Source organism: Asparagus officinalis, chromosome 1 (genome assembly GCF_001876935.1).
Source record: "Asparagus officinalis chromosome 1, Aspof.V1, whole genome shotgun sequence".
Taxonomy (NCBI): Eukaryota; Viridiplantae; Streptophyta; class Magnoliopsida; order Asparagales; family Asparagaceae; genus Asparagus; species Asparagus officinalis.
In genome coordinates, this window is record NC_033794.1 from 9,229,529 (window position 1) to 9,243,921 (window position 14,393).

The window sequence follows — 14,393 nt, forward strand, 5'->3', positions numbered from 1 at the left end:
AATGGTCCACAAACATGCTTTTGAAGCTGTCGATAGAACATTCAAAGATATATTAGGAGCAGAATGTTCTGAAAATGTAAACAAACCTTTCGGTGGAAAGACATTTGTGCTTGGGGGCGACTTCAGACAAATACTTCCGGTTATTCCAAAAGGATCTAAACATGATATCTTACATGCTTCTATCAGTTGTTCATATTTATGGAGGGACTGTAAAGTTTTAACACTTACTAAGAATATGAGATTGCAAACACAAGTGAATGAAAGTACTACAATGTCTACCTCTGACTTTAGTAAGTGGGTACTTGATATTGGAAATGGAGATAACATGTGTATCGATCTCAAATCGATTCCAATCTGATCCATTCATCCTAGAATGATCACCAATCATAATAAAACTCATTTATTATCATTTATAATAATATTTTCAAAATTTTTTTTTTTTGGGGTTTTACAGTCCCACCTCGCCAAATCTTGCAAGCAATGAAATATTATATCCAACTGAATTTCTAAATTCACAGAAATTTCCTGGGATGCCAAATCATGAAATTAAACTTAAAGTTGGTACTCCTATCATGCTTTTGCGTAATCTTAGCCCGGCAGATGGTCTTTGCAATGGTACGAGATTAGTTTGTCCCACCTCGCCAAATCTTGCAAGCAATGAAATATTATATCCAACTGAATTTCTAAATTCACAGAAATTTCCTGGGATGCCAAATCATGAAATTAAACTTAAAGTTGGTACTCCTATCATGCTTTTGCGTAATCTTAGCCCGGCAGATGGTCTTTGCAATGGTACGAGATTAGTTATCACACAACTTCTTAAATGGATAATAGAAGCTAGAATAATTAGTGGAAGTAATATTGGGACAAAGCATTTTATATCCAGGACAGATATGACCAATACTGATTCAAAGTGGCAATTTCATATAAAAAGAAGACAATTACCGGTGAGAACATGTTTTGCAATGACCATTAATAAAAGTCAAGGACAAACTTTAAAGCATGTTGGATTGTATCTTCCAAAACCATGTTTTACACATGGCCAATTATATGTAGCAATTTCTCGAGTTACTTCACCACAGGGACTTAAAATCCTCATTGAAAATGAAGATGGAATAGATAACAATGTAACAGAGAATGTTGTGTACAAAGAGGTTTTCAACAATCTAACTGCAGGTATTATCTCAACACTATGTTACACAACTTTATTATTATCAACCATGAAACTATTAATTTTTTCCACCGACATTGACATACTTTTTTGATGAATTTAATGTATGAATTTTATACATCTGTGAATGTATTATGTATTATAGCTTCTGTCTTTTTACTTACATTTTTTTTAACTTTTCATCTTGCAGTTGATCATCATTGACAATGTCAATAAATAGCTATACCTCTATAAAAGATTTGGACCTTACTACTAAAGATCAAGTAATCAAGGCGAGGGTTACCAGGTTGTGGGAGAACATCAATCCAATATCTAAACAAGTATATGGATTACAACTAATATTGATAGATGAAAATGTAAGTTGCATATTCTTTACTTTATTTGACTTCTATAATTAAAGTCAGATACATATAACATGTGATTATATATTTTATATTTGTAAATCAATTTATAATTACTAATCTGCTTTATTTATTCTTTTCAGGATAATGATGTTCAAGGGAACATAAAAGCAACTGAGATATCTAGGTTCAGACCAATGATAGAAGAAGGGAGGATTCATATTCTTTCTAAGTTCAAAGTGATAACTGCGTATGGTGATTATCGAGCAACTCAAAACAATTACTTTATATGCTTCTTTAGACAGACTGAAATTAAGGTTCTACAAGATGATGATGAGCAAATCCCGAGACAAAAATTCCAATTTAAAGATTATAATAAACATAAAAGCAACTGAGATATCTAGGTTCAGACCAATGATAGAAGAAGGGAGGATTCATATTCTTTCTAAGTTCAAAGTGATAACTGCGTATGGTGATTATCGAGCAACTCAAAACAATTACTTTATATGCTTCTTTAGACAGACTGAAATTAAGGTTCTACAAGATGATGATGAGGTAATCCCGAGACAAAAATTCCAATTTAAAGATTATAATGAACTTGGACAATTTCTAGGAAGACGTACATATCTTTATGGTAAGGTCGTTCAAAATTTTAATAATTATGTTTTTATTTGATAAGTTTGATAAACTTGATATTACATGTATTAATAATAGACATATTTCATAGATGTTGTAGGAATTGTGAAGGATATATACCCATTGGAAGATTCTACTACTGGAGGGAAAAGACAAACTAGAAGATCGCTAAAAATAATTAATGATTTGTAAGTGTTTTATACATTTAAAATTATAATGGATTCTAATTTTATTTTATATCATGGCTGATTTTTTACTTTTCTTAAAGGGGCGAGGAATGTACAGTGACATTATGGAACAAAATTGCATTGGATTTAGAAGATCAAACTCAACAGTATGACCCAAATAATATGGTTATGATAATCACTGGAATATTTGTAACAAATTTTCGAGGTAATGAGCACAAAACATTGATATCCAGTTAAAATAAAATTTTGTTCAGCTTGGTTATTTTTTTTGTTCAATGAAAAGATATTTTATTCATCACCAAATTTTGAAAATTGAGTACATCAACTGTCCAAGAATGAAACTTGGAAACTAACTATCCAAACACAACGTTTGGAAACAACAGATCAAGAACAGAGCATATTATATATTTTTTCCAGCTTCTCCTTCATATGGTCAGGGATATCATCATTATAAATCTTGGAGAAAATTGATATCTTCACAGCAAACATATTATAATGCCCCTATTTTTGAACTGAAAATTTCTCAAGTTCCTTTCTTGCCATATCAAATAGACCATAACTGACAATTACATTCTCTTCGATTTTTTCATATAACTCTTCCCCTTTAAGTTGTTGCAATAAAAATTGATGATATGATTCCAATAACTTTATACCATGATTAGACAGAATATTGACATTCGATATTCTTCAATTCCGATAGGTTTCCTCTATGTTATTTGAGCATACGACACAAGTATTCGTGCCCAACATTCTCATTTTGTGTAGTCTATCTTGAGTCAATATTCAAGAATGAATGACCAACCATAAGATGATCGAATGCTGTGGATAATGAAAGCCTCTACAAAAAATTCTAGAACAAGGGCTTGACTGGTTGATTGACTTAAAGCTTAGTAGACAGAGGATATTTTGAAGCTTGGTTAATGTTTGTAGATCTGTTTATGCATCTCTATAGTTGGTTATCGTATAACATTACTTCTTTTTGTGTATTTAGCAGGAAATAATACAGTTTCTTCTAGCAGCGCGTCGAGAGTATATATCAACTTTGATGATCCAAAGGTGAAGGATTTATCTCAGAGGTATGTGGTGTAGTTAAGAGATTATACTATAAACATAAAATGTAATGTTGTACAATTGCATTATTATTGTAGGTATGAATAATTGTCATTAATATATTATTGCTCATATGGATTTCTAAAGTGAATTTATCATCATCTAGATATCTCAATGACAGTGAAGAATTGTTGCAAATAATTCCTACCCCGGTCAACTACTCAGCAGATCAACCACAGCTTATAAAAGCAACAAATGGCACATTGAATGATTTACTTTTCTTCAATGACCCTGGGACTTCGAATGTAAATTTGCATTATATAATAAGATACTTTCTATGTGTATGTATCATCACTGATTTACATTACTTTTCTGAGATTATTTTCCCATCATTACAGGAATATTATTTCATTTGCGAAGTTATTATCATTGGTATTATTGAGCATATGAAATGGAGATACAGTGGTTGCCCTGATTGTTCAAAAAAATCTTTAATAGCTGGTAATTCATTCTGGTGTGAGAAATGTAACAAACAAGTCATGGCACAAAACTGGTAATATTTTGATATCATATTGACTCGCATATAAAGTTATGTAATAGTTAAATAATCATGAAATGTAATGAGTATTTGTATTATTTGCAGTTATAAGATAACACTAGAGGTCGAAGATTATTCAGCCGTTTCCACAATAACATTATTCAACAGAGAAGCTGAGAAATTGTTTAAGGTTTCTGCTGATGAAATGGCTAAGAATTTGGTGAAGGTAATTACATAAACCTCTATATTATTTTTATCATCTAATTTTGTTTGAAGTCTATGAGTTTCTGTTTGTATTGTTTTATTTCATGGCCTACTGATGTTCACATCAACAGATTAAAGGAAAGGAAGTTTTCCCACCATTGATTAAGGGGATTGTGGGTAAGAAAATTAAAGTTCAGATTAAGCTTACTAAATACAATTACATTGAGGGTAATGAAGGATTCACAGTTATGAAACTGATAGAGGACTTACACGACAGAAATAAAGAAAGCTACATCGAAAATACACCACAGGTTTAAATTCTTAAATCATAGAATGTTAGACAATTCATTTATCATATTAATTCTAATTGTTTAAATATTATTTCTAATTAGGATGTGTTCGCCCAGCAAAATTCTGACGTTATTAGCCTTACTGAAGAAGGACCACCAACAACTCCATTGACTACTCCTATTTCAAAATCTGTTTTGAAAAATACTACTAACGTAATGATAAAACCAAAGATTGAGAAGGCAGTAAACAACAATTTGGTTGTAAATAACAGCATTGAAGTGGAAGAAAAGTCTGGTAATATTGAGCAACTCAAATTGCCAATGCAAGAAGGTAAAATATATGACTTCCTATTTGAAATTATGAGAATTATTTAACAAAAGTTACTAATATGTTCAAATCTAATTTAATAATTCAAGTTCAATATTCATAATGTAGGAAATAAGAAAAGGAGAACCAATCGAAGCGGTGGAAAAGAGAACTAACAGGTGGAAGACTTCACAACAACTTCTGAAGAGTTTTCAACCTAAGTTTAGTGTGCATATTTATGTTGCTTATGTTTAATCATATTATGTAGTTTTAATTACGCAAAACTATAAGATGTATATTGATACTTAATATGTATACTTTTGTTAAATGTAATGTAATAGATTTGATCAATTTTATATGCATATGGAATAGGTAAGATAGTCAAAATTCAGGTTAGCCATGCATCAACGAATGTAACAGTTTTACTAAAGGAATTGGACAGGTTGCTCATCAGAAGACACGTTTTATTATTGTCTCAACTTCCTCACATTTAAATTGTAGTTGCAGCATAGTGTGGATGCATGTACATAGTTCAAGACACATGCACAGACTGTCTATTGATCTGAGCAATTCCCCACAACCATCTACTGTGCTCGAAATTTCCACAATCAAGTTGGCCATGTTGGTCATCATCAGACACGTTGCTACACTTTGCGACTCTTCTTGGCCACATCGCTCAAATTCTCCACAAAAATATTTCAGTTAATCTGCTTGCACAATGTCCCAGTGTATAAACTGCTTTCCTATTAAGCCTAAAGATAGTTGAAGAAAATTTTACAACAAGTCATTACGGAGTTCAAACACTTGCTTCTTCATCAATTTCCTAAACCGCAATATAGTTCAATAAAATTCTTATTCAGGTTAGTATCAATTTCAGCTTCCGCATTTCAACTTTCTTGATTCTCTGTGTTTTCTTTGGCTATTGCTGGTATTTTCTTCATCCTTCTTGATTCTATGTGTTTTATTTTATTTTGTTGTTTTATTTGAATTTTCTTCATCCTGCTTGCAGTTACAATCAGAGATTTTTGAGATGTATGGTGATTAGTGAATAACTATAAGAAAGAGTGGAACTGGGTTCTTTCAAAATTGCAACATTCAAAATTTGATCTATTGTGCTGAGCAATTCCCCACAACCATCTACCATGCTCAAAACTTCCACAATCAAGTTGGCCATGTTGGTCATCATCAGACACGTTGATACACTTTGCCACTCTTCTTGGCCACATCACTCAACTTCTCCACATGAAGATTTCAGTTGATCTGCTTCCACAAATTTGCATTTTATACACGGCTTTCCTATTCAGTTTATACAAGTTGAAGAAATATTTACAAGTCAGTACGGAGTTCAAACACTTGCTTCTTCATCAATTTCCTCAACAACATTATAGTTCAAGATAAATCTTATTCAGGTTAGTATCAAATTCAACTTCCGCAGTTCAACTTTCTTGATTATCTGTGTTTTCTTTTGCTTTTGCTCACTGATCCTCCATCCGATTTTAATCCTCCCTTTTGGTGCGATATTTCTGATTCTGCAATTTCTGATGATGAAAGCATCTGAAATGCACGAATCTCTGCGAACAGGGTAATTTTACCTTCAAATTTATTTTTCCAAATGAAGTTTTTCATAAGAGACTAATACTTCTTCTCCCCGCCGCCGCCGGCAGACGTCAATGATCCTCCCTCTGTTATTGAATCCTCCCTTTTGGTGCGATATTTCTGATTATGCAATTTCTGATTAGGAAAGCATCCAAAATGCTCGAATCTCTGCGAACATGGTATTTTTACCTTTATCAATTTTATTTTTCCAAATGAAGTTTATCATAAGAGACTAATATTTCTTCTTATTCCTATGCTAAAACTTATAAGAAGAACAATGAAGCGAAGATGGATCTAGGAACTCCATGTCGGAAGTCAGATCATTTGAAGGGAAAGCCTGCAGATTTTTATGCCTCATCTCCCAAAGGTTTTCTTTAAGTAGAGCATCAGTTTAATTTTGTAGAACTTAAAAATATGCTGTAAGATTTATAATTTTGGGAACTATTGTTGTTTAGATTTATATCTTGAAAGAAGTGAATGTTCATTAAACGTGAAGAAGAGACGAACAATTTTCTAATTTAGAGAGATGTAGAAGTAAAGAAAGGGGAAGTATCATGATCCTGTTTTGTGAATTTTTTGCCATTTTTGCAGGTTCTTATTTTTCCACTCTCAACTTTGCAAACTATTATTGGCGTTTACATTTTGGAGTTGAAATGATTTCATATTAACTGTATAAATGTTCTCTATTTGTGTGTTTTGTTGATCTTAGTCTAGCTTATAGAAATGAACAAAAAAAAATGCATTTACCATTGATTTCATATAAGACATCAAATATTCTCAATGCTCATATCAAGTATGTTTAAGATTGTGCACAAAAATAATGGGTAAAGATGCCGTGCTTAGCACGGGATGAATACTAGTGGAGCCTTTATACATAAACCCAATATAAACGGGTCATATCAGGTGCGGATGCCAAGAGTGGCTATCCGATCCGACCCACTTTCATAACCGGACACAGCTTAACTCATCCTAGTTTCACCGCGGTTCAACAGACCATGTGGCCAGGTTCTATAAATCCGAGCCTCCACTCTGTGCTAGGGTTTATAGTCTTCCTCCGCCTCCAATTTCTAGGGTAAGTATTTCGAATCTCATTCTTCATCTCTGCACTAAGTTAGCGATCAGATCTCTTTTTCATTATCTTGGGTGTTTTTTTTCGGGTTAGATTATTTGATTGAAGGCTATATTGTACCGAGATTAGGGTTTCGATTCTGGGTTGCCCTGATCTTGAAATTGCCGTATCCGGCTGTAGCAACATCAAGAAAAGAGAATTTAAAACTGGTCGGCTTGTTAGTTTGTCCACGCAATCCGCTTACCGAACTTCTCACATTATAATTTTATTTAAATAAAACTGAATTTTATTAAAATTTTGGGGTTTTTTTTGTTGATGTTGTATTTACTGAGAAGTAGAGAAGAAGGAAATGGTGTATGCCTTGTCCATTTTTAGAGGAACTTCTCAAATATCAAGAGCTCTTCTTTTTTTAAAAATTAACCAAAATATTTTTGATTAAGAGAGTCCTGGCATCATCCGGGCAAGCTGCGCAATAACCACCGCAGATTGCGTCTTATCGATGCCTACATTTTAACATTTTTTTATATGTTTATTTGTGTGTTATCTGGTGGGTGTTGGCTATTTGTTTATAAATTTGCTTGCTTGGGTCATTGTTTGTTTTCTTTTATTTTACTGAATGTAGATTGTTTTAATTTTATTTTATCTTTTAAAACAATTTGCCAAGTAGTTATCTTGTCCCTTGGCAAAAGCCAAAAGGAGCAACATAAAAATCAATTACAGACGTTGTAAGGAGTCGTTTGAACGGGAGCTGAGGACGATTTATATGGATAGTTGTGGTGAAATGTTTTACCAATCCGAGCTCGTTATAAACTTTATGGTATTTAATTGCAATGGACAATAATTACGAGCTTGGCATGCTCCCTCGCCTTGGAAATGAAGCAGACAAACTTATCTATTCATTAATATCTGTTTTTCTATAGAGTGCTCATGGATAATCTATAAGAGAGGAGAGAGATAGAGAGAAATGAATGAGGATGTGTGTCCCTTGATTTGCATTGGGATCCTTTTCTCATTCATTTTTTATCTCTCTCCTCTCTTATAGAGTGCTCATGCGCACTCTATAAAAAAACCGCATTAATAATCCTCAACATAACTTACCAGGGTATTTTATAACTCATTAAATCGTGAAGTTTCACTCCGCAAAATTATTAACCACACGTCGTAATGTCTTTGATTATAACTTACGAAGTAGCTAATATTAGCCACAACAAAATTATTTCACAACTAGTTCAAACCACTCAAAATACCCAAAAGTCATGCATTATAGCTCACAAAATCCTGCCATCAAAGAAATTATTTGATACTAGGTCAAAATGATTGAAAATGGTAAAAAATCATAAATTACAGCTCATGAAATCATAAATTTTAGCCACTGTGAAATTATTTGGTAAGGTCCAAAAAAATCATAAATTACAGCTCATGAAATCATAAATTTTAGCCACTGTGAAATTATTTGGTAAGGTCCAATTACTAAAAATGGAAAAAAAAATTAGGTTATACCTAATGAAATCCTAAATTTTGACATCAGCAAAACTATTTGTCAATAGTCAATATGACTTAAAATGACTAAATATCACTGGTTATAGCGCCTGAAGCCATAAATTTTGACCACTACAAAATTATTTTGACAAGGAGTCGAAATGACTAAAAATGTCTAAAATTTGAGAGATATAGCTCATGAAAATGTAAATTTTGGCCACAGCAAAATTATTTTACAATAAGTCAAAACGACTTAAAATGGCAGTGTTTGTGGAAAAATTTGCAGTAAAAGAAACGAAGGAAAATTGATTTGTATTCCTTTAATCTCAGTTATAATTAGATTTCCTGATTACAAAAGAGAGGAGAATGATCTGGATTCTCCCCTTTGTTTAAATCTGGGTTCTTCACGGTGGCGATGAGATGCCTCCCTCGAATGCTCGCGTCGAGTTTGCTTCTCGTTGACGATCCGATGTCTTGTTTCACTGGAACGTGGTCTTCTCCTCACGATTTGACGTTGTGGAGAACTCTGAACGAGTTTAAAACTCTATGAAAGAGTTAATTTAATCGAAAGTCGGTTATAAGCCAAGGATGAAGAAGATCTTGTTGCCGATCTACAAAGCTCCAACCGAAGGATGAAGGATCCTCTTTTCGCTGCCAAGAAGTTCCAACTGACCCCTGAACTGAAGTGAGTTTTAGTTATTTATAGGGGATTAAGGGGTGTAACCACCTCCTTAATTCGCTCCTAAGTGGGGCTAATGAGATGTAACCGCCCCTTAAATCACTCCTGAGTGGAGTTGTGATCCCCTCAAATCGTGGGAAACGGTTTTGAAACCGTTCAACTCGTGTTTGAACGAGTCAAACACAGATCCTGCATTTCGGCATGAATTCTGTGTCCAAACGCAGTGTCTGGAAGCTTGAACGCAGTGATTGGAAGCTGCGTTTGCAGCGGATGAAAGCTGCGTTTGGCAGCGATATAGAGCTGCGTTGGGCAGCGCTTGGAGCTGCGTCAGGCAGCTTTCTGTCAGAACGTTGCAAAGATCGTCATTTTGTAATCTTTACTTTAGCTCTTTGATATGCAAGAGTCGTCAGATTGTAACTCTCGATGTTGATTGTGAATGCGATTAAACTAGAGCTCTCATCGGTTGTCGTGAAGGTCGTCAGATTGTAACCTTCAACGATCTACGTGAAAGTCTTCAAATTGTAGCCTTCTAAAAGTCGTCAGATTGTAAGAGCTTGTGTCTTATTGATTTGGTCAATAAGCTAGTAGAGCTGTTTGGTAACCAAAAATAGGAGGAAATTATTTTAGAGATTGTGTCTTTTGCAAGTAGCTTTTGAAAAGCTACCTCAAGTAGCGTTTGTCTTTGGGAAGGAGCTGCCAATTTTTGTCTTCCGTTTTTGCCCCTAATAATTCTAATTTTATATCAATAATATTGCATGTCTTTTTTAGTCATTTAACAAACTTAAGCTAGTTGTACAGCTACTTTTGCCAAACAGCTCTAGTCAATCAGCTAGCTACACAGCTAACAGCTTTCAGCTACAATTTCACAGCTTTCAGCTAGCTTAACAGCTTTCAGCTATAATCTCGCAGCTTTCAGCTAGTTTTACCAAACAGAGCCTAAGAGCATTTTCGATGGTATACTCTATATTTAAAGGGTTTGAAGAGAATATTCTTTAAGATTTCTTAGACATATAGGGTTTTCAAAAGTTGGGCTCGTGACCTCTATATTTATATTAATTAATCTTTCATTAACAAACTAATGGTTTTTAAAATATTTAAAACTTAACATTTTTTGTACAAAAATTAGAACATAATCACAGAAATTTTTTAAATGGGATTAATATTGAATATTTTTAGAGTTCTTTTTAATTAGTTTATTTTAATATAATAAAATAAAAATATTTATTAATAAAACAAATATGTGGGGATCTATATAATCCGTCTTAAAGTAACTACATTCAGAATTATATTATATAAGTAAAATACGGTAATAACAATCTAAAATTTTGACAGGTCATTTCCATAGCTACAGATTACTATTTGGCCGATGGGATATATCTAAAATGGTCCACTTTTGTGCAAACTATATGTAGGCGTCGAAAAATGCTTGCAGGCATCCAAATACCACTCAAAACAATATGGGAGAATAATTTACACGTCATCAGGCAACACAAGGTGGCGCGGCAGCCCATGGCGTCGCGGCTAAGGCGCGACAGCACATAGTGCCGCGGCTAAGGCGCGACAGCACATAGTGCCGCGGCTAAGGCGCGCCAGCCTGTTGTGTCGCGGCTTAGGCGCTGCAACCTAGGGTGTCGCGGCTATGTTAAAGGAGTGCTGTGGCGGTTACAAGGCAATTATATGATGATTTTTTAAGGCCTACGTGGCAGCATATCAGAAATAGAATGTGTGCTGACGTGGACAAGCAGTTAAACCACGAAAAAAGTGGTTAAAGGTCGTGGGAGAACGTTTTTAAGCACGATGGAACGTGCTGATACCCGTCTCTTTGGCCGCGGCAGCTTATACTGCCGCGCCAATAGCCGCGGCAGTGTAGACTGCAGCGGCCAAAGAAGAAACACTCGGTCAGTTATTTTGCTCCCGTTTCAACTGTGGTGCATCGAGACCCCTATAAATACCTCCCTATACACGAAATAAAGGACAGAGAGCATTTCCAGGGCAGATTGGAGCAGAGAGCCTGGAGTTTTTGGTGAATTAGAGCAAGAGAGAGAGTCTTCCTCCTTCACAAACATCTTCAAGAAGCTTTTGGCGATTCCTAGAGATCTAAGCTCTGACTTGATCTTTAGAAGAGTGAACATCTTACATCGATAAGATATTCGCTTCAAATTTTTACTTCGATAAACGAAGGAAGAATCATTAAACCCCTCACGGTTCAATCAGAATCTGTGATTTGGTGGTCCACGAGTCAAAGCGCTCCCGGCACAGGCAAAGATCCCATGCAAGCAGCGATCCAAACAACGATCCTGCGTTTGTTTCTAAAAAGTTGTAATTTTCCTTTTGTTGTGTAAAAGAAGTCTTATAAAAAGACTATCTCTTTTGAATTTGTTGTAATCGACCGAAGATATAATGAATTCCATAACAAAACCAACTTTTGACGAAAACACTATATCCCAACCCCAAGGACCAAAGAAGCAGTACTTTGCTGCCATGCAAGAAGGATATCGAAAGGAATTATTACCACATAAAATTACTTGACAACAAGTCAAAGTCACAATTACTTGACAACAAGTCAAAGTCAAAAAAAATGAAAACAATTCCTGGGTTATGGCTTGCAAAATCGTGAATTTTTTACACGACGAAATTATTTGAAAACGGATCAAAACGATTAATAATAGCCAAAAATCATGGCTTATAGATCATAAAATTGTAAAATTTTTTCACTATGACATTGAGTCGAGATGACTTAAAATGTCCAAAAATCATGGGTTATAGCTCATGAAGTCTGCAAATTTATCTTTGTGATTATTTGACAACGGGGATAACCCACAAAAAATAGTCAATTGGATTATAGTTCATGAAATCATGAATTTTGCACTTCGTAAAACTATTTGTCGCGTGTCCTAGTGACTAAAAACTACAAAACATCTTTGATTGTAACTTATGAAATAGTTAATTTTATTTGACAACTAGTCCAAATCACTCAAAATACCCAAAACTCATCCATTATAGCTCATAAAACTATGCATCAAATAAATTATTTGATAGTGGGTCAAAATGTTTAAGAATAGCAAAAAATCATAAGTTACAGCTAACGAAATCGTAAATTTTAGCCACTATGAAATTATTTGGCAAGGTCCAAATGGCCAAAAAGGGCAACAAATTTTGGGTTATACCTAAAAAATCCTAAATTTTGGCCAAAACAAAACTATTTGTCAATAGTCGATTTGATTGAAATTGGCTAAATATCGCTGGTTATAGTGCCACAAACTATAAATTTTGACAACCGTAAAGTTATGACAACGAGTTGAAACAACTAAAAATGTCTAAAATTTGTGAGATATATAAATTTTGGCCACTGCAAAATTTTTTTTTACAATAAGTCGAAATGACTTAAAAGGGCCAACAATCATGAGTTATTTATCATAAAATTATGAAATTTTACCACCATGAAATTATTAGCCAACTGGTCAAAATGACTAAAAATAGATTAAAATATTGGTTATAGTCCTTGAAATTGTAAATTTTAAACTCCGTAAAATTATTTGCTAACATGTTCAAGCAATAAAAATTGGTCAAAAATCATGAGTTATAGTTCTTGAAATCAATAATTTTGGCAACTGTGAAATTATTTGACAATGTTTGCGTCGAAAGTTGTTATTTTTATTGCTATCGAATCTATTAGAACTTTAGTCGTTACAATAAACTCGAATAAAATAAAAAGTTAATCTTTTTATAAGATCTCCTTACACAATAAAAATAAAAAAAAGTTTACAACTTTATCAAACAAACGCAGGTAGATCGTTTATCGGTCTTCTGCTTGCGTGGGTGTCTTTGCCTATGCCAGGGTTTATCCGTAGACCACCTTTGATTAGATCCGGTTGTTAAAAAATTTGGCAGAGCTCCTACCTCACCAAGGAGGTATTTGCTTGAAGCGCTGAAATCGACCAAGCGAAATCAATAGCTCTTCTCAAGATTAAGACCAAGCATAATCTCGAGGAACGGACGGGAACGGGTGTCGGATCTCTCGAACTCTCCTTCTTTATGCTAAAGAACTCGCCAAGATATGTCAACCCTCGCTGAAATTCGTGCTCCTTTGACTCCACAATCCGGCAGCACCTCCTCCTCTTGATAATCAATCTGCCCCGTTGAAAGGAGCCCCTAGGCCTGTATTTATAGGCTTCGGTTGGGGAGTTTTCGGATGAGAACAAGTGATTTGGCTCTATCTTCAGTTAATAACAGTCTAACCATGTTTGGGGATGATATCAAGTCAGTTAGGATGCTCAGGAACCAACAAATCCCGAGAAAAACCGATCGAAACAGCGAAAACGCGTCAGGAGGTCGAAACTGCGCGCAGGCGGATCTGACCCGCGCGGCCGCGGGTCAGCGCGGTCCGACCCGCGCGGACGTGGGGGTTTTGCTTTGCTGAGTTCTTCCGTGTTTTCTGGTTTTTCAGGACTTGTATTTTCCACCGTTTTGCGTAATTGATCGTCTTGTTGACTTGTACGCTTCGTTGCGGAACCGACCGTCGAACGCGTGTTGATTGACGCACGCGTGTTGATTGACACATGCACACGAATTGGTTAACGCGCGCGTGTTGACCGACGCGTGCAAGCTGATTAACGTGCGCGTGTTGACCGATATGCACGAACTGACTGTCACACGTGTGTTGATCGACGCGCATGAACTGATTGACGCGCACGTGTTGATTGACACACGCGTGTTGATTGACACACGCGAGCTGATTTGCGGGTGCGAGCCGACTATCGAGCGTGCAAGTCACTTGATTCGCCGTTTCGCTTCAGGCGATTGTCGGTGTCAGATAATCCTCTTAGACTCAGATAACGACGTTTG

General features: G+C 35.1%; 1 protein-coding gene and 1 long non-coding RNA gene across 3 annotated transcripts; both read left to right on the forward strand.

The window, feature by feature from the left end:
* LOC109830239 (replication protein A 70 kDa DNA-binding subunit B-like) lies at positions 2-4,946 on the forward strand. Its single transcript, XM_020397454.1, has 13 exons — positions 2-139; positions 519-792; positions 1,057-1,154; positions 1,656-1,829; positions 2,227-2,336; positions 2,417-2,541; positions 3,331-3,412; positions 3,553-3,691; positions 3,785-3,939; positions 4,030-4,150; positions 4,260-4,439; positions 4,521-4,749; positions 4,855-4,946. The coding sequence occupies exons 1-13, from the start codon at positions 2-4 to the stop codon at positions 4,899-4,901; spliced, it is 1,872 nt and encodes a 623-aa protein (XP_020253043.1). The 3' UTR covers positions 4,902-4,946.
* LOC109833213 lies at positions 5,880-6,816 on the forward strand. 2 transcript variants are annotated; one of them, XR_002245153.1, is made up of 3 exons: positions 5,880-6,134; positions 6,390-6,500; positions 6,592-6,816. It is a non-coding gene; the product is annotated as an uncharacterized LOC109833213 (long non-coding RNA). The 2 variants fall into 2 exon arrangements; XR_002245154.1 differs by having other exon boundaries at positions 6,595-6,816.

Bases quoted from the DNA above. Each gene is read 5' to 3' on its own strand.
- LOC109830239 (XM_020397454.1), top strand. From the start codon at position 2: ATGGTCCACAAACATGCTTTTGAAGCTGTCGATAGAACATTCAAAGAT. The intron at 793-1,056 runs GTACGAGATTAG...AATTATATGTAG, and splicing joins GGCAGATGGTCTTTGCAATG to CAATTTCTCGAGTTACTTCA. The intron at 3,413-3,552 runs GTATGTGGTGTA...ATCATCATCTAG, and splicing joins GTGAAGGATTTATCTCAGAG to ATATCTCAATGACAGTGAAG.